This window comes from Neodiprion lecontei, chromosome 5 (genome assembly GCF_021901455.1).
Source record: "Neodiprion lecontei isolate iyNeoLeco1 chromosome 5, iyNeoLeco1.1, whole genome shotgun sequence".
Lineage (NCBI taxonomy): Eukaryota > Metazoa > Arthropoda > Insecta > Hymenoptera > Diprionidae > Neodiprion > Neodiprion lecontei.
This window is the reverse complement of record NC_060264.1, coordinates 750449-769243: the sequence shown is the minus strand read 5'-3', so window position 1 is coordinate 769243 and position 18795 is coordinate 750449. Positions and strand designations below refer to the sequence as shown.

The 18795-nt window shown below is 35.8% G+C and overlaps 2 protein-coding genes across 5 annotated transcripts; one reads left to right on the top strand and one right to left on the bottom strand.

Moving 5' to 3' along the window:
* The first annotated feature begins 780 nt into the window (after positions 1-780).
* On the top strand, positions 781-11786 carry LOC107222157 (protein halfway). 4 transcript variants are annotated; one of them, XM_046740989.1, is made up of 9 exons: positions 781-1168; positions 1290-1923; positions 8365-8629; positions 8735-9049; positions 9165-9334; positions 9429-9611; positions 9712-9870; positions 9949-10065; positions 10139-11786. In XM_046740989.1, the coding sequence occupies exons 3-9, from the start codon at positions 8365-8367 to the stop codon at positions 10409-10411; spliced, it is 1482 nt and encodes a 493-aa protein (XP_046596945.1). In that variant the 5' UTR covers positions 781-1168; positions 1290-1923; the 3' UTR covers positions 10412-11786. The 4 variants fall into 4 exon arrangements, with proteins under 4 accessions (XP_046596945.1, XP_015516881.1, XP_046596944.1 ...); XM_015661395.2 differs by having other exon boundaries at positions 781-1923; XM_046740988.1 differs by lacking the exons at positions 781-1168; positions 1290-1923 and adding an exon at positions 1954-4639.
* Positions 11467-15490, bottom strand: LOC107222150 (probable ATP-dependent RNA helicase DDX52). Its single transcript, XM_046740986.1, has 12 exons — positions 15196-15490; positions 14771-15004; positions 14470-14655; positions 14064-14319; positions 13903-13975; positions 13602-13805; positions 13371-13461; positions 13149-13271; positions 12893-13043; positions 12752-12827; positions 12503-12667; positions 11467-12330 (listed from the first exon to the last, which is right to left on the bottom strand). Exons 1-12 carry the CDS (start codon positions 15280-15282, stop codon positions 12072-12074), a joined length of 1905 nt encoding a protein of 634 aa, XP_046596942.1. The 5' UTR covers positions 15283-15490; the 3' UTR covers positions 11467-12071.
* Between the last annotated feature and the right edge of the window lie 3305 nt (positions 15491-18795).

The following is an 18795-nucleotide window of genomic DNA, read 5'->3' as shown; positions in this document are numbered from 1 at the left end:
AAAACCAGTTGCCAGAAGGAACATTAATATCAACATTGTACCCAAAAATCGTACTAACGGATCTGTCAAATTGGTTACGCTGCGATTTTCATTGCTATTTTCCAAAATGTATTTACGCGAAGAGCGGGACCGACGGCCGGCAGCGGTCTACACATCGTTTTCTTCTAATTCATGTTAGCTATTACAGACCAATCGGAATTATGTGTAAGATTTGAAACATTTGTAATTTTTTTATTTTACAATTATTTTTTTCTAATCCCTAGTGACGGGGGTGTCGTCGGTATTGAAAAAGGTAAATCCAGAATTTTGACTATATTTTGCAGTACCTTCGGCTGCCATTTGGAATTTACAGGGGAATTTGTTTTTGTGAAATAACTCTGCCATTTTCAACTTCTGACTTTAAAACGGCGATAACTAAATTTTTTGAATTCTCTACAACTTTGGTCTGACAATTTTTTTGTATTCAATCGATATTTTACGATTTATCGTTAAACCATAAACGGCGGGTGAAGAAGCTACTGCAGACACTGTTCTAAATTCTGGATTTGGACCACTGTCGACTCCCCCCAGCACAGCAAAGATCTGAATAAGAATATAGAGGTACCGAAAATTGCAATTTCAGGTTTTCCTTTTCTGTACAAAGTGACTGGTCTATTACGGGTAAGTCGGGTCTAGGTGGAAGCTATGGCAAGTCTATCGGTAGGTCTGGTGAGAGAAGGAAAGAGAAGGAAAGGGGGGAGGGAACTCAGCAGCGACCGAAGCAGCAGGCAGTCAGTAGTCATCGTCAGCAGTAGGGAGTTTTCAGTATCCGTGCAGAGTGCGCGTAGCGCGCGTGAATTCGTACGCACGACACGCAGGCGAGCTTTGCCGTCGGAAATCGTTCCGCGTCTCATTTGGCATTTCAATCGGAATATCGGGATATGTATTTCGACATTTAAAAAAGAGAAGGGAAGAAAAGAACCAAACACAGGAAAAGGAATCGCAGACGACGAGAGACGGCGGCTGATTGGCCCGTGAAACAGAGAGGGAGAGAGAGAGGGAGAGAGAAAGAGTAAACGGGTCTGGCACGGCTCTCTGTACGTACGTACAGGCAGTTGGGCAACAACTTGCGAGTTAAAAAAGCGACCGCCTGTGCAACAGCTTGCGTTTAGCGGTTTGTAGGGTATAAGTATGTACAATACGTTCACGATCGCATCACTCGATGATCTTTGACCGCGCTAAGGCAGCCTGATCATCGACCGGCGATGCATCATCGGTCGTATTTACACCGCATTGTTAAACGATTGTAGGGACAAAACGATGCTGCAGGGTGGGAGATGAAGAAGAACAATACTTATACCTAGCGCGGAGAGGAGAGGAGAGGAGAGCGTATGTGTAACACGTGTTGCGCGTATTTAAGAAAGAAAAGACGGTGTGCGCGGCGTTGATACGTTTCATTTCAATCCTTTATGGTTTGACACGCGTTGTTTAAACCGACCGGTCGCCTATGTGTGTACAATTTGAACTGATTAAGCGAGGGCAACCCCTGCAAACCCGGGCCATCAACTCTGGTCAAACGAATTAATTAATTAATCCAATTTAGCGCCCCGCACTGTGCGTTGTTTGCATCATCCGCGTATTATTCGTGATACAGTTTCACCTACCCGTTGCCAGAGTTTGTAACAAGTGAAGGTAAAACTTTTGGACAAATTTTTCGTCAGTACATACCGGCAACAATATGGAAGAGGGAAATAAGAAACACGGAAAGTCTTCACGATTCTACTGAACTTTGAACGGGGATAAAGAGTGGAAGCGAATGAATCACGGCTCGTAATTTATACCGTCCGTGACAATTTGCAATTTTATTGCATTCGGGTGATGGAAGAGTGGATAAAACTGGGGAAATAATTTTCATGATAGCTGCATCGCGATTCTGATTCAAAGGTAAAACTGATTCAAATATATTCATCGTTCTTAACAAGTAAACATACGGATACGGTAAGAGGTAACAATACATATGTGTGTAATTTACCTTCCCACCAGCAGAGACAGCGTGTATTAATATCCTTGGTATTTCTCTTGGCATTGTGGTTGGACCGAGTGAGTCGTGACGACCTCGAGGGTTAACATAACAAGCCTGCAGATAACATAATATCATATTGTTAATGCACGAAAGAATGGAGAGAAAATGGTGACGAAAAAAATTCGTAACATTGATGCGGTTAACCGCGTTCGACGCAGTTAAAGTTAATTTCTCCAGGTTTATAGCGACTTGGAAGTAGTCAAGTTTTCAAAATATGAATACCCACATTTTGTCTTGTTATGATTTACTGAGTTTCACATATTCGTGCAATCGTGAAATAACGATTTTCCGGAACGTTAATCGTTACAATAACGTTACTAACTTCAGCCTTATGTCTCTCTTCAGCTAATGCGCTCGGATCAAGCGATAAGGAAAATTCAGCGTTTCAAAAGCGGACTGTAAATACTGATAAACGCACAAAGATATAATGTTGTGTACACCGAAGTGATGGACCGATTTCCGCCGACTAGGAACGCGACGTCGCTCGCTAATTTCAAGTGTAACAGATAGTCGCTTGTCTTACACTCCCTCGACTCGTTATATTGAAGTTAGTCACGTTATCGTATCGATTCGTGCTGAGGAAATCCGTTATTTCGGGATTTGGAATCGGCTGAAAGTCAGTTATACCAGGTTATACCGTAATAAAGCAAAACACACTCACATATCGAAAACTTAGTTCCTTCGAAATCATTGTGAAATTATAAGACTGAAGTTAGTAACCTTAACGCAACGAAACATTGGGGGGAGGGATACTATTTTGCAAGTTTATAGTGACATTGAAGTAGTTAAGTTTTTAAAATATGAATACGTTTTCTCTTATTATGACTTATTGGATTACAGACAGTTCTGCAACTGTGAAATAACGATTTTTTCGAAACGTAGATCATTACAATAACGTTACTAATTTCAGCCTCATGTAAAACTAAAAAAATTGTGATTTTTACCCCGATGTTTCGTTACGATGACTAAGTAACTAACTTCAACCTTGCCTCGACTCACCGTTTCCGTTACGCCGATACGCGAATGTTTGTTACTTCCGGTTACTCGTGTAGTAAACTGAGGCGCGCGGTTTTTATTAACAAAAACTTGTTTTATTCCTCTCTTATATTTGTGCAATGTATGATATGTAATTTGATTGTAAGAAGAAGTAAAAATTAATAAAACGAGAGAATTAAATACCGAGAATTAGAACAAGGCTGAAGTTGGTAACGTTAACGTAACGAAACATGATGGAAAAAAACGTTGTTTTACAACTTGAGAACGGCTATCTCAGGAGTTGGCCCTTCAAAATATGAACAAGTTTGCTTTGTTATGATTTGCTATATTTGAAGTATGTAATGATTTTTCCCAAACATTCATCGTGGAAGTAACGTTACCAACTTCAACCTAGTGAATTAAAGTTAAACGTTGTGCGTTCGTTCGTTCTCATATGTAGATCAAACGCGGTGATCAATTTTTATTCAATACCGGAAGTTGGAAACGTTTAATGAACCTGACAACTTCTATGTCGCTTTATAGATAAATACCCACACACAATACGAAATTTTCTTTTCCTGCGCGATGACGGAAGTTTGTCATTTTCGGTATTATACAATACGTATATCAGCAGATATGGTCGAACGTGTTTAAATAATTTTACACCCGTCAAATTGATGATACATATTACGTGTGAATGACCGACTATTTTACACGATTAACACGGTGAAAATCTTCAAACTCGACGTATCATTCATCTCGCTATATCAATCATCCCTGTCTCGAGTTATTATTACATGAGTATTCTGTTTCCTATTTATAAATCGACCCGATACAGTTGCTGCTCCTGCCGTGTATCAGGGTTACTGACTGGCTCTCAAGATTCGAAAATTGGTACCGCGAAGAGTTTTATTCAGAGCCCACTTGCATCGTAATCACAATAAGTAACAAATGCGTCTAAACACACGACTCAAAAGTGATTTAACGGGCTGAATTCGCAGATTAAGTATTAACAGAAAATTGATTCTAAGAAGGTATTTTCACAGATTCTATTCTACGAACGATACCTCTAGGTATGCTTCAGTGTACTCGTACACTCAACATCGACATCCGTAGCGATACAATAATTTAAACTGCGCATTGATAGTTGATACATGCAGCAGTAAGAACAAAAATGGGTAAACAAAAATTAATTTTCTCCTTCGCCCACTAATACGGAGTACACCAAATATGAAGTGAGACGGCCTGGACGCGTATTCGGACTATACTTTTAAACCGTATATGATACTACATATATATGTATATATAACATGAACTAATTGCCAGCGTCGTAATACGTAATTATTAAAACGTCAAGGCCGCAGCAGTAGCAGCAAGTCAAGCAACAGCAACAAGTCATGCAGGCGGATGATACGTTGGTGAAGATTTAAAGATGAATAACATTCTCTGAATCCCGGAATTTATCCCCCCTCCTCTCTCCCACTCTCTATCTCTATCTTTCGCGTTGACATTCAACAGCGCACAACGACAACGACGACGATTCAAGTTTTATAAATAGATATAATGAAGCACATATATATAAAGAACTCTTACGCTTCTAATGTGAGTACTAGAAAAGAACGCGAAGCAATATCGCGAGTGAAAAACGATTCTAGGTATATACCTATATATATATGACCGAGTGCAGCAATTACAATATTTTTATCCTATGCGAACAAATCGGCTGTATATATACATATGTATGCACATAATCCGTCGTTATCGCTATTTTTTATTAACCAGACGCCATACCTTATATAGCTGTATCGGAAATTTTCATTAAAACTGTTTTTCATCAAGATTTTTTGCACAAAAAAGAAGAGGATAAAAACAGTGTATGATTGAAGAGCACTTATTGAAAAACGTATATCTTATCTTTGCTCGACGTTTTTTTTTTTTCTTGTTTCAATACATACATCCATACACGTGTGCGATCTGTAATTTACAGCCGGTGAGATGAAAAAAAAAAAAAAAAACTCAACTTTTGGGCAGTGTTTAAGTGAAAAAAACAAAAAATGATAATTCGCAATATGTGTAATAATTATTAGAAAATGTCCTCAATGTTTTTTTTTTTGCAAAAAGGAACTTGTTCAAATATAATTAAATATGTACCGATACGATAGTCAATATATACAACTCTAGATATGAGATTGAAAGCAGCGACTTTTTTTATACACATTATACCTTATACCCACATGTATAGTACTCGAATAATAATAAAATCGTAAGAACAAATTATGAGTATTAATTTTTCGCCCTTTATTCCCTACTCCTCTTTCACCTATTTTTATTTTAACGTCTATGTATGCATGCATACGTTATTATTCTAATTTACAGCTTTATCGCAGTCGTATCGAAGCTGCGCTGTTTGCTCTACCTGATTCGATTATTTATAACCACGTTTCGGAATTCATTACTTTATTTGCGTGTAATTCAAACGGGTATTTGTTGCATACACGTTACAAAGAGAAGAAAAGTGAAATGAAGGAAATCTAAAACGCGACAGTGAAAAAATGACACACGAGATTACCGTTGTCAGTATCTAGATATATTTTTAGCATTTAGCAGCAAACAAAAAATTAAAGTTATAGCGAAGGTTTCGTCGTTCCTAGTTTATTAAAAAATATCTACATTATACGTGTAGCACACACTGGCAGCACGTTATACAAGCATAATTAATTATCTATTAATATATACTTTATAATGTGATATAAACTCGATGACAAAGGTCTCGTTAAAATTTTGAAAAAAAAACATGCTTCTTCCTTTTCACGCATACTCATTGTTATTTAGCTACTCTTCGAACACTCAATCCTGCATAGTAATTAAGTATCTAATAGCAAAATAACTAATTTTTCCTCCTCTCTCGTTTACACACAGCGCATCAATTTAATATTTCGATAACAGCTGGCCGAAGCAATTACAACGGGTAATTTTATAATTGAATTTATTATATAAATTATAATTGAACCTTGAAATAAACAAAATTTTCTTGCCACCTTTACGATATATTATCGGCTTGTACACGTTCATGTAAACACACATACGCTATAAATAAAGGATATATAATCATGAAACGTCTGAGGCATCTATAAAATATGTAAAGAGATCTGGAAAGCATCTGCACAAGTATGCGAATATACAAGTGCAGAGCCTGACTGCATAAATAAACTTCAATCATGTTTCTCTGATACCGGTTATTTTACACTTTATACATTTATTTAGGCGCAGGCATTGCGCACTCGGAACTGTAACTCAAGAGTTTAACTATATTCAGTCGTGAGTATCCAAATATAAAAAAAAAAACGATAAAAATTTCCAACTATCAGAGTTACGACTTAACTTGGATGTCACACATTCATGTTTAACGTGTATTATGCCCAGCTCTAGCAATTTAGATTATACGTGTAATACTGCGCTATATGTATAAACACATAGCTAAATATGATGAACGAAAATGACTCCATATTATCTTGTTAAACGAAGGTTTCTCTACATGCGAAACAAAGCACCGCTGCAATGTTATACGTATAAAAATATGCAAAGCTAATAGTGAAGAATGGAGCAGATATTTTAAGCTGATCGTACTCATTGCTAATCGAGAGAGCAAATTTGGAGATAGAAAAAGAGAGAGACATAGAGAAGGATAGACAAAAATAGACGATATCTAAAGACTATCGATCAACAAACAATACGCGTACGATCGTTTGATTATACAAGCGAGTCTAGCTGCAATGTTGTCTTTGTAAAAAAAACAAATGGAAAAAATTTAGAACAATAAATTTCATGAGAATATTGCAGACCGTGCAGGAAAAGTCGTGTTAGTTGTACGACGCGTGCTATACATAAAAATTCGAACGTAGAGTAATTTGTGAAATTGTTGGTCAAGTGACGACAAAATTTCCTTTTCTTTGTGCCAGATTTAAGCAATTTTCATAATTACGTGAAATGTTATACATACTTTATGTATATCTACGTAGAGGTACACATTCAAGAAAATTGCTGTACGTTTACATAATACGTTATAATGATAAATTGAGTTCTTAAAAGATTTACATGCTACTGTGCTTTACGTACACATTTTGCACACACACAGTCAACGATGACACGAGTTATTTGAAGCAACGGGTTCGTATTTTTAGAGTATTTACAAGTCTTCAAAGTCTTTAGATAAAGTCCTGACTTAATCGTACACTTGTGAGTATGCATATACAGGAAGAGTCGAGCGATCCATGCGTCAGATTGGAAAAGTCAAAAGCTAACAGCCTCGAACGAACCAATTAAATCTCAACGCACGAGCGACTTTCAAATATAGATTATACATATTCGGAAAGTGAATGGCAATAAATTAATCTTATTATTATCTTTTAGTATATACCTAAAAAATAATGCAAATATCATACTCACAGCGTAGATGTATTTTCGTTGTCCTGTAGAGAAACCGCAATCGAAGAGAAGTGCTGTACGAAACCAGACGCACGTACAGAATCTCCGGTAGTTTGCGGTGTAATTATGATCATTTATCGTCTTCTGATTCACTCCGACGCTAATCATTTTTAGTGCACTGAAAAGTAAGAAATGTAAATTAATCGACAAATAAATTTAGTGCGGTATAATAAAATAAAGTTTCTACTTCAACAACCAGTCTATATGTAACGTTAAAACTATAATTTTGATCGTGTATCCATAAACTCTGATACGAGAAACAATCGGCTTAAATAAACTCAAATTGCTCATAAAAATAATCACTTATATCAACTTTCTTGATTTGCCTTTGTTGTCTTTACGTCGAGCGAGTAAAATTCTATTCAAATATATTTCAAAGATAAGAAATTCGTCAAAATTATTTCGAAATATTCATGCAATAGACTCCAGTAGCCCTCGAAGGTCGAGAATGTTCCAGATAAAGCATCTCAGTGAAACGTAATGCATATTCATTAGCTAGCACAACGCGGTACAATGCAGCAGATTTACTACGATCCGTACATGCGTAATGTATAATGCATAAGATTGTGGCATCAGAAACTCTAATCTTATATACCCATGTATAAGATCGGAATTAATTGAGGATTAATAATTGATTTGGATTGAAAGACGAGAAGCTCACTGCTTAATCGTAACACCCCCTATTCACACTAGCCACTCCCGCAGTGTAAACAAGAAAGCTATTGTTTGCCGAGGTGATAAAAGTCGACGTAATTAATTTACCGAAGTTAGCCGTGTTTGCAAATTACTACAGTGTCAACTTTCTCTACTTTCTCTATTTATATCTCTTTCTTTCTTTACAGATGCAGTGGCTGGTAGTGACAGTTTGTTTGTACGCTGGTTTGGCTAACGCTAGAACCGAGGAGGATCAGTCGCTGGCAGCAAACAGCTCGGGAGCATCGGGCGCCTTTTATGATCAATGCTTTTATAGACCTGCTTCAGACTGTCCGGAAGCGAAAGATTGTCACTGTAAGCGGATTTCTGACGTAAACGACAACCCGGAGCACAATGCAATTCTCTGCTGCAACGTAAACAACGCTACCCTTGAGCAAGGACTTTCTTGTACAGGTAATACTTGTCAAATTGCATAAAGTACCTTGCTCGTTTTTTACTAGTAAGAATTAAGTTTTGGCTGAATTTCTGTTCACATATACCGTTTCCTCAATTTTTCAGGAACAAACAACACCGTTACCCATATTCATATTAGAAATGCGACCATCGATACTATTTTTGCCGATGACAAAAGATGGAGGTCCTTAAAATCACTGGCCATCACTGACGGAAGCGTAAAACACGTCAAGGAACAATTCATGATGATGACGCCGCTGGTTTGTTTAAACTTATCCAATAATGGTCTGGTCGACATTGCGGACAACAGTTTAAATCGTCTTAATCAGCTCACGACTTTGGACTTGTCCAATAACAAATTACTTGACTTACCAAATTTGAACAGCATCAAGGATCGGGTATTCTGGCTGGATATCGCAGGCAAGTCGACAGTAGTTAACGATCATTTTGCATCGATGCTAGAAATGCATGACGAGAAAATGGTGCAGGCAATATCTGAAAAATAAAAACAAACAATAATGTAATTAATTTACAGGTACCGACACAATCTGGTGTCAGAATATCTACGAGTATATTAATAAAACTGTGCAAAAACAGATCAAATTTAACAGAGAACCTGAAACAGTCTGTTCGACCAACAAAACTTGGCACTGGTTCAACACAACGGAACATTTGTGGCTCAGTCAATTGCGTTATATTAATTCGGTGAGTGGTAGCTAAAAGAAAAATGACTCCTGTACTGTTTTCCAAAATTCAGAGAGCTCGGTTATAATTTGATCATTTTCCAAATGTTTCTCAGCTGCAACCTGATTGTCCAAAAGGCGACTCGTGGCAGTGCAAATGCGACGTTAACAGACTAGATATAGTTCTAGGAAAGACGCCGATGTTAACTGTCACTGTCGACTGTTCGTCAATTCAGCTCTCGGAATTGCCACAAAAATTGCCCCGTAATACAACTTCTCTTAACGTATCGGACAACAACGTAAGAACGGATATTGTTTGAGTTAATTGACCTGACTACAACTGTCGATGATAATGACAATGATGATAATAAGTCGTTAATCCAATCTCGTTTACTGTAGATAACGGTTCTCGACGATTTAAGCAACAATCCTTACTACGAAGACATCAGGGTATTCCTTGCGGATAACAACAAAATTTCATCTATTAATAAACTAGAGGGATCTAAATTCCTCGACAATTACGACATGCTCAGTTTGCGATTCAATAAAATCAAAACTGTAAGTTCTACCAGCGCTCAGGTTTTGCTTATTTTCAAAATATGATCTGTTTTCAATGAAATTACAACCAATTCACAGCTTCCTGGATACATTTTGGCTCCTTACACACACGGCAAAACATTTTCAAGCAACAGGCATGTAATGCTCGGGGGAAACAAATTGCATTGCGATTGTAACACAGCTAAATCCGTAAAGGTATTGTAAAATCACAAGTTCGATCATGTATTAAAGTGTTCAATTTTATCTTATGGTAAAAAAATTGTTTCAGGTATGGTTGCAAACACGAATTATGGACTACGACGAGGTATTGTGTGAAAATGTTAGAGAAAAAGTTATCGACTTGGAGCAAGCGAGGATGTGTGTGTATCCGGGGGACTGGACGGATTATATATACTACATTATCGCTTTGGAAATAATACTATTGTTTAGCCTTGTTGCAAAAGTATCATACGACTATTGGGTCTTCAAAACAGCCGGCTATTTACCGTGGCCAGCAAATAAAATGCCAAAATTGCCCTGCGACTGGCTGTGTGAAACGTAGTTTGCTGAATTTCATAATTTAACGAAATCCTGCATCTCAACTGTGCAATTCGAGTGCAATTTAGTGTTCGGCGAGATGGTTTAAAATCATCTCCTTATCTCATGAAAATTTCCAGGCGTTCCATTATTGCATTAGTTCAATTATGTAAAAAGTGAACTGTTAAAGTGGAACTTTTCATTCGAGACATCCTAGACTTGTGAGTTGTGATACACCTTGTCATTGGCTATAAAAATCATTCGAGGTCTAGAAACGTGACTGGGCGTAACTACAAACAGTCACGATTCTCTTTTTGATTTTTTTTTTTTTTGTAGCCTTCTCAACATTTTTAATCTCTGACAATATTGATCGGTGTATTCTGATTTGAATCAAATACGTTCGTGTACTAAGGAGAGTCGGTACTGTTTTTGTCTCCCTTTCACGTAAAAAGACACAAGCACTGTTTAAAGTTTTACACAATGAACTGATGATGGATGGTATTCTTCCTCAACAAAAACTTTATACACTGCATGAATAAGAATCTTGATCACCTATTTTTCAGAAAAGCATTTCTCCTAACAAGTTATTTACAGCAATCGAATTGAAATACTAGTAATAACACATGTCATAATAATTTTACTACAATGCAGCATAAATCGAGTTTGATATGGGGCTAACAATAATTATTGTTTTTATATTAAAAAAAAACAAACTATTTTTGCTCAATAGTGCTTACGTTATGATTTTTTTTTTCATGTATTCTAAAGGTTAAAACAATTATTTGTATAAATTATTGCATGTAATACTCGATATAATACCTTTTGATCAATGCTCCAGGGTAGCGTTGAATACGATGTCGAAATAATCTCACACTGATGATTCGGTGCCTTAAAGTAATTGTTTAACAAACTTTTCTTGTCTGTTGAATCCGAATTATGTTAAGACTGATGTGGTAACTGTTTGTTAAGTTAAATTGATAATTTAATTCCGTCGCCAAAGTTGATTGTTTCATCGATTCTGTTTTATAAACAATATATTCGTTTTATCCTTTTAGTTTATTAACTTTTTTTTTCCTCCCATGACATAATAAAAATTTCACCAGCTTCTGTAACGCCACAACTATATGTACAAGGTTTGACGAAATTTTCAGACGATCTTGCCTTACATGAATATAGGGAATCAGAAGATCTAATTAAGTAAGCGAATTAACTGCTATACACAGATTACTGATAATTTTTTTTAAAAATAAGCTAACCTTCTAGTCTGTACTCACTGTTGTCTTTTCTGTAAGTCTATGTCTATGTATATGTAAATACCGAATAAGGAAAATCTTTTTGTACAAAAATGAATCTGTGTCGTATGGATGCTGTATTTCTTAATAAATATTTATTATGTTTTTCACGATGTGTCGGAAATCTAGCCTTTCATTTACTTTACCGTTAATATTTTCACAATCCTTGAAGAATAATTGGAACAAAAACACATATTAAAGAAACACTAGAGGTTAGTGGATCTTCATATTGACGTATTTATTTATAGTTGTGTCGTCGAGCACGCATTAAGCTTATTGAATAATCGATGGATGATTAATAGAAGAAAAATTACTTATGGGATTTTTTTGATACTCAATTTTTGATGCATCTGGTTATTCACATTTTTATTGTTGCATTATTGATATCTAAATTTATGAACTCACATTTCTTTTACCTCTTTTTTTTATCGTTTTGTTTGTAAGAAGTTGGTTTGTCTTTTTCTCATTCTTTTTATGTAACAACTTTTTCTTCTTGACTAATAATTGACCAGGGAATTTTTTACCTTCTTTTTTAAGTTTGTTGTTCAATATTGGTGATTGTGAATTTATAGTGTTTTCTTTGAGATTATCACCGTTTTCAATCAGTTTACGCTGGCCTTCTTTTCCCTTAATGCTCCGCTCCAATCGCTTCCTGAAAATAAGAAGAAATGGAAAAAATTTGATTCAGGAAATGTCCATCAAAACGTATTCAACACAGATCGCAAATGTTTGAGATGAATGAATAAAATTTTTAAGGTCAGATTAATCGACACTTTATATTTGCTGAAATGAGACAAGAATAAAATTTTACAATATTTTCTCACCTCTGTTTTTCTTTTCGTATGTCTTCGTATGTTGGAATAGTTGATATCTTGTCCCTTTGAGGTGCCCTCCTTTCCAATTCGCGTTTCTCTTTCTTGTTGTGTTTCTTCATGCTCAGCATATAATCTGGTACTTCACATCCCGAGTCACGCATTACAGTTGCAATACTGGCATATAAAAATAATATGAAACAATAAAAAGGTACCTGAGAACAATTTGTATCGACGCTCGTTTAGCGACAATGCACTCACCTTCTCAAGTTTATCGTATCATCCTGAGTAAAAAATGTTATAGCCTTGCCCCTGTGACCCGCTCTACCAGTGCGCCCTATTTACAATCATTTTATTAACAATTGGAATTCAATTTTTTAAATAATTTATGAAGCTACTAACCTATTCGGTGTATGTAAGATATCGCTGAAGGGGGAAAGTCGTAATTAATGACGAGATTAACGCCCTTGAAGTCGATACCGCGTCCCATTAGCTCCGTGCATATCAGAACCCAGATTTTACCTTCGCGAAAACATCGCACAACGTTGTCCCGCTGGAAATAATACAAATGAAATGAATGATTATTACTTATTATTGAACCTTTCGACACAGTTGTATAGGAATAAAAACTACTTGACAACGATTAGAATCTACGCACCTGTGTCTGGGTTCTGTCTGCATGAATAACGTCGACGTTAATTCCATCGTATATAAGTTCGTTGAAAAGTTCTTGAGCTCTCTCTTTACTTTGCACAAATACGAGGACTGGCGGCATCATTCCCTTGGGGCAAGAAATTTTTCACGTGTATTAAAGAGTTGGAAGAAAAAGTAGAGCAATCGCGAAAAAATTCTGATGTGTAGAGTTTTTACGGTAACTTACTTTTTGAATGATGTTTCTGAATGCTACAAGCTTTCCTCCCTCGCTTCCAACGAATAATAGTTCTTGAGTGACAAGATTTGTTGCAGAATTTCTGGAAATGGTTGAAATCTGGTTATTTTCAGCTTAGTATTAATCACTGCATTTGAAATTGCGCACTAATCAATTTAAGATCAAGTAAGCCGGGAAAAAAAAAAACAAAAATGGTGATAATTGAATAATTCAAGATATCACCTATGTCCCACAGTGATCGTAATGAGACCCTTGAGATTTTGCCGGCACCATTTTGTCACCGCAGGAGTATTGGTAGCACTGAACATAGCTCGACATAGATTTTCATTGGTACAAGCTTTCTGAATTTGATCCAGCTGATCTTTGAACCCCCTTATTCCTTCCTCAAATAATTTATCTGCTTCGTCAACAATCAGCCATTCAACACTATTGGGAAATGAGAAAAAGTATTGAGAATGATTGCGGAACGTCTCGCATGCAGAATGAAAGACTAGATATCAAACAATTTGCTGTACTATCTTACTTTTTCAGCGAAATAGCCGGCGGGTCTTGATTCAATAAATACACAAGCCTGTTTGGTGTGGTGATAAGTATATCTGTGGTATAATGAAATAAAACTCGTAATTAACAGACATTGGAAGTTTGCAATTTTTGGAGTGAATAGAAGTGGAGGCAGATACTCACCAAATTTTTGTGAACTTTTTGGCCCGTATTTAGACATGGCCTGATTGATATTACTGATGATGTGAACTCTGAATCCACGCCCTTCGCCAATCCTTAAACACTCGCGATAAGTTTGCTTGGCCAGTTCTCTCGTTGGACTGACTATGATAGCTCGGAATCCCTTCTTCTGTGGCCCTTTTAGCTGGTTAACTATCGGCACCAAGAAGGCCGCTGTCTTACCTGACCCAGTCGGAGCACAGGCTAGTAATTGCCTACCCTAACGATGAAGCTTTAATGAATGTTGGCTAGTGTACTTAATTATTTAAGCAGCGAAACACCGAGTACTCAGTGTTTCTTCTACCCAATATCGATTGTAGATATAAAGACTCCAATTCAGAATAAAGTGACTCAGGCTAATTTCACGTACCTCTATCAAAATGGGTAGTGCTTGCATTTGGATTGGAGTTGGTTCTTTGTAGCGACAGTTTTTTATATTCTGTATCAAATCGCTTGCAACTTGATATCTCGATGACAGCTGGTCAAACTCTTCGATCGGCGCAGGAACATGCCGTCCAATCACAGATATATGATGTGAATTTCGCAGTTGATTGATCTGAAGGAATCAAAGGTTTTTACTTCTGATACATATTGACGATACTTGTGAGCTCGTCAATTTAATATCTAGCCGATGTATGTTTCAATATATTTAAAGATAGTCTTCGATGTACTTTTTCTTTGCCAAGCTGATTCTGCTTTTCCACTGTAAGTTCTTTCTTCTGTTTCTTGTGCTTCCGTTTACTCCCATCTTTGGGAACGGAAATATCTCCGACAAGGGTCAGATTTCCAGCTCCATCCTCGTCCTCCACCCATTTTCTCTTTTCAGGAACACCCAGTGGCTCGTCTTCATCTTTCGGCTCTTCCTTTATCTGGACTACATTCTCGGTTGCTGACGATTTGACGAGCTAGTAAACATTTTGCATATGTTTAACTAACAACCAACTAACGTTTGATAATACCAAAATGAAGATCTCTCTCAGTCGAGATTTTTCAATGAACATTTCAATTATGACAAACATTTCTACAAATACATCTCCGGAGGGAAGTTTGCAGCGTGCCGAGAGAGATCATACATAACCTAAATGTAAAAGCTTACCTTGAACTTCTCTGCATCGCGTCGAAAACGTTTCGTATCGAACTTTGCCCCGACGGAGAGTTTTTTGAATAAATCATGAGCGTCCATGGCCTTTTTCGTCTTCAAATTGATTTTATTACAATAGTAGTTCACGACTCACATGCTAACCTCAAATGTACTCTGATTCGGCATGGAATCCGCTGGGTAAATAATTTAGGCACGCGTACACAAACAAGTCACAGACTCATCACGTGATCATAGACCAACGACAGACAACTTTTAGTGTCACGTGACGTGGGACACAAGTAACTCATGCACTACAGCGTTAATTCACCCACTTGCAATGTCGAGACTTGGTCGAGACTACCGTTGCTATTGGTCACGTGACGGTCACGTGTTCACTTTGCCGACGGCCGGCGCGTTGATCCAGAATTCAAAATGTTGATGTTTATGAGTTAATAATATAAGCCAATTCTTAAATGACAGCAAACAAGAGAAGCAGCATTAGAAATATTTGCAGTGATGTGATTACTTTACGGATATCCAATATTCAAATTCCAATCAATGTATTTTAATTACGTTGAGTAGCTCTATACATACATTTTTCCATAGTAAAGAAACATGAATATATCATTTTAGCAAACACTTGCGGGCTTCAAGGAGCCACTTATTCTATACGAATGCTGACTTGTCGAGCAATTGATCCGAAGGTGGTAACGCGGGGAGAGAGTATAAAGAAAATAAATCCGATCTACCGACTTGAACAATGTCCAGTATATTTTTGTATTTTATTCCCACATACACACGGCACGTCGTGAACCTCTTCTTAATCAATATATTTATCATAATTAATATCATATAATATATGAATTTATTAGATTAATAAACCATAGTAATAATCATTGTATTATCATATTATATTTTATATTTACAGTGGGTTACAATTTTGTTTTCATTTATAATATATTTATAATCGTAATATTCATATTTTTTGTGTTTTTTTTCTTTTTTTTTCTTTTTTTTCTTTTTTTTTTGCTTGTATACATACACAGTTAATTATATTATTCGCCCTTCGCGTGCTGCAACGTCGTTATAATTGCTTCGAGCTTCCGACGTCGTCTATGCTGCAACACTTGATTAACAATAAAAATTTCACTGAGCTCGGATAGTGTCCCCGCGACTCTCAGAGTCTCATTTGGGCCCTTCGATCAACGTCGTTGATTTTAAAATTGGGCATATAATATGTAAATACTCGATTTTTCTCTAATCCGTCAAGTTTTCAAAAATCTGAAACCGTCGCAGGACATTCTACGCTCTCAGTTTAATATATAACTCCGTTTTGTCTCACTTTACGAAACATTGATTATAGTCTGGCCATTTTTCAGAAAGATTCTGACGACGGTCAAATTACGGGTCCGATGCAATAATGATCTGCAGATAGTTTTTACCTTAGCATAGATCGTTAAATATATTACCAAACTGGTGTACAATAATAAACACGATCATTTAACACCGAGTCACCCGTAAACCTGAAGTATACAATTTTAAAATTGAAATGCGAGGCGTTCGTCAATTTATGAAGAGATCAACTTGTAGTGATTTTCTTTCAACTTTTGTTCAATTATTTATTTCTACCTCTGAATTCTGTTTCCTTATTTTCTTTTCGTCGTCAAAGTCTTTCTTTGTCAAGCGGACTTCATAAATATTCTGTACAATGTTATAAATTATTATAATACTCTTAACGTTATGTAATTATTATCAGTAGTGTAAAATTGAAATTTACGTACTTATTATTTATATACATACACATATATATATGCATATATGCTTATACATATATATACGCATACATGTATCGATAGATTATTTATTTATTTTTCATCTTTCATCTTTCACTTCTCTCAATTAATTTCTTTAATATGTAATATATTTAATATGTCATTATACGTATTGTATTGTTACGATTAGTAAGAATATGTAAAATTGGTACTAATTAATAATTTTTATTTTTGTTTATTCATTTTTATTTTTTTTTCAACTTTTAAAATGTTTTTTCCTCATAAGCGGCCACATATATACACACACACACACACACACACACATACACATGTGTATACATATGCGTGTGTACATATATATATACACATGTATCATTAATATACATATATGGAATTACGAATGGCTTATTGCTTGTTATATTGCAAGTTTCCTCGCTGTGTTCATGTCCGATCGATTTTCAAATTTCCCCAAGTAACGTCAGAAAATATTAAAAATTCTCACATCGTCACACACGCATGCACGCACACACGCAACCACACACGCATCAACGCAACATTTTGCAAATTGTTTAATATCTTCTTCATGTTCTCAGTGTTCGATCGTATCGTTGACGTTTATCTTTCCTCCTTTTATTTCCCTTTTTTGAAATTTATTTCTTCACCATATATAGTAACTTTCAGTTCTGTAATTGTGGTGGTTATAAATATTCATTGATGTAACATATATATATATATATATGTATATATATATATGTGTGTATATGTATGTATAAATATAGTGTAATATATGAAATAAGAGAGATGAAAGCAAGAAAATTGAATGAAAATAAAGAGGTTAATAATAATTTAAAAACGTACAAAGAAAACGTATCAAATGTGTCACAGCTATCTTTTTGCCATACAGTTGTCAGTGGGAAAATAATTCTTACAATTTTGAACCGATCAATTTTCATCGCAGTTGGAGAAATTTGAATATGTTTTTCCTTCGGGTTCTCTTTCTTTTTTTCTTTTCTAATTCGTCAAAATTAACCGTCATCTTGGAACCTCTGACACGATTATCGTTCACGAAACTAAATCTATTGCAATTTGTTTATTCCACGTCTGTGAATAACGATACAAATCGCGAAATTGACGACTGATGATATTCGTTAACGAATTCTACGGATCTCAAGAGTGGGGAGAATAGAAAAGAAGAAAAGAAGAAGAAAAAAGAAATCACCGATAAAGAAATAAATTTTATTCGCGTCAATTATTACGGTATGACGGTGAAAAAAAAAATTCGATGTTCAGCCGACCCTTTTCAATTTGTTATAAATTTACACGGTGAATACGTCATATCTGCGGCATGTATTTACGTATATGTATAATAAGATCATATTATCGTTGATATGTACATATTGAAGTATATCTCACTTGAAAAGTATTTTTCACAGTGCAATGAATGATCTTCTTCGGCCGCAGTTAAATCTATTGCCGCAGGACGTTTAATTCTCATTAATTATTTTTTCTTATTGCTTCTTACTTCGAGCATTGAATACCGTTGGAAAAAACTTCCAGAGTACTGCTTCGGAGTTGGGAGAATCGCATAAAAATCTTTCAAACAAAATCAAATATGGCGAGGGTTCGACGTTGATTGAGTTGGTGTGGAATGCCCCATATATATATATATATATATATATATATACATACATATATATCTATACAGAATATAATATTATATTTCGAAATGAGTGAAATTGATGAAACAAAAATCATACTTAACAACGGGCAACAAATTAAGAGATATAAGAGACGTGAGAAGAAAAACGTACTGTAAGCAAACCTGTTACTGTTAAATTATATA

Bases quoted from the DNA above. Each gene is read 5' to 3' on its own strand.
- LOC107222150 (XM_046740986.1), bottom strand. From the start codon at position 15,282: ATGGACGCTCATGATTTATTCAAAAAACTCTCCGTCGGGGCAAAGTTC. The intron at 13,462-13,601 runs GTGATATCTTGA...AACCATTTCCAG, and splicing joins ACGATCACTGTGGGACATAG to AAATTCTGCAACAAATCTTG. The intron at 12,668-12,751 runs GTGAGTGCATTG...TTTATATGCCAG, and splicing joins GATACGATAAACTTGAGAAG to TATTGCAACTGTAATGCGTG.
- LOC107222157 (XM_046740988.1), top strand. From the start codon at position 4,601: ATGAAGCACATATATATAAAGAACTCTTACGCTTCTAAT. The intron at 9,050-9,164 runs GCAAGTCGACAG...ATTAATTTACAG, and splicing joins ATTCTGGCTGGATATCGCAG to GTACCGACACAATCTGGTGT. The intron at 10,066-10,138 runs GTATTGTAAAAT...AAATTGTTTCAG, and splicing joins ACACAGCTAAATCCGTAAAG to GTATGGTTGCAAACACGAAT.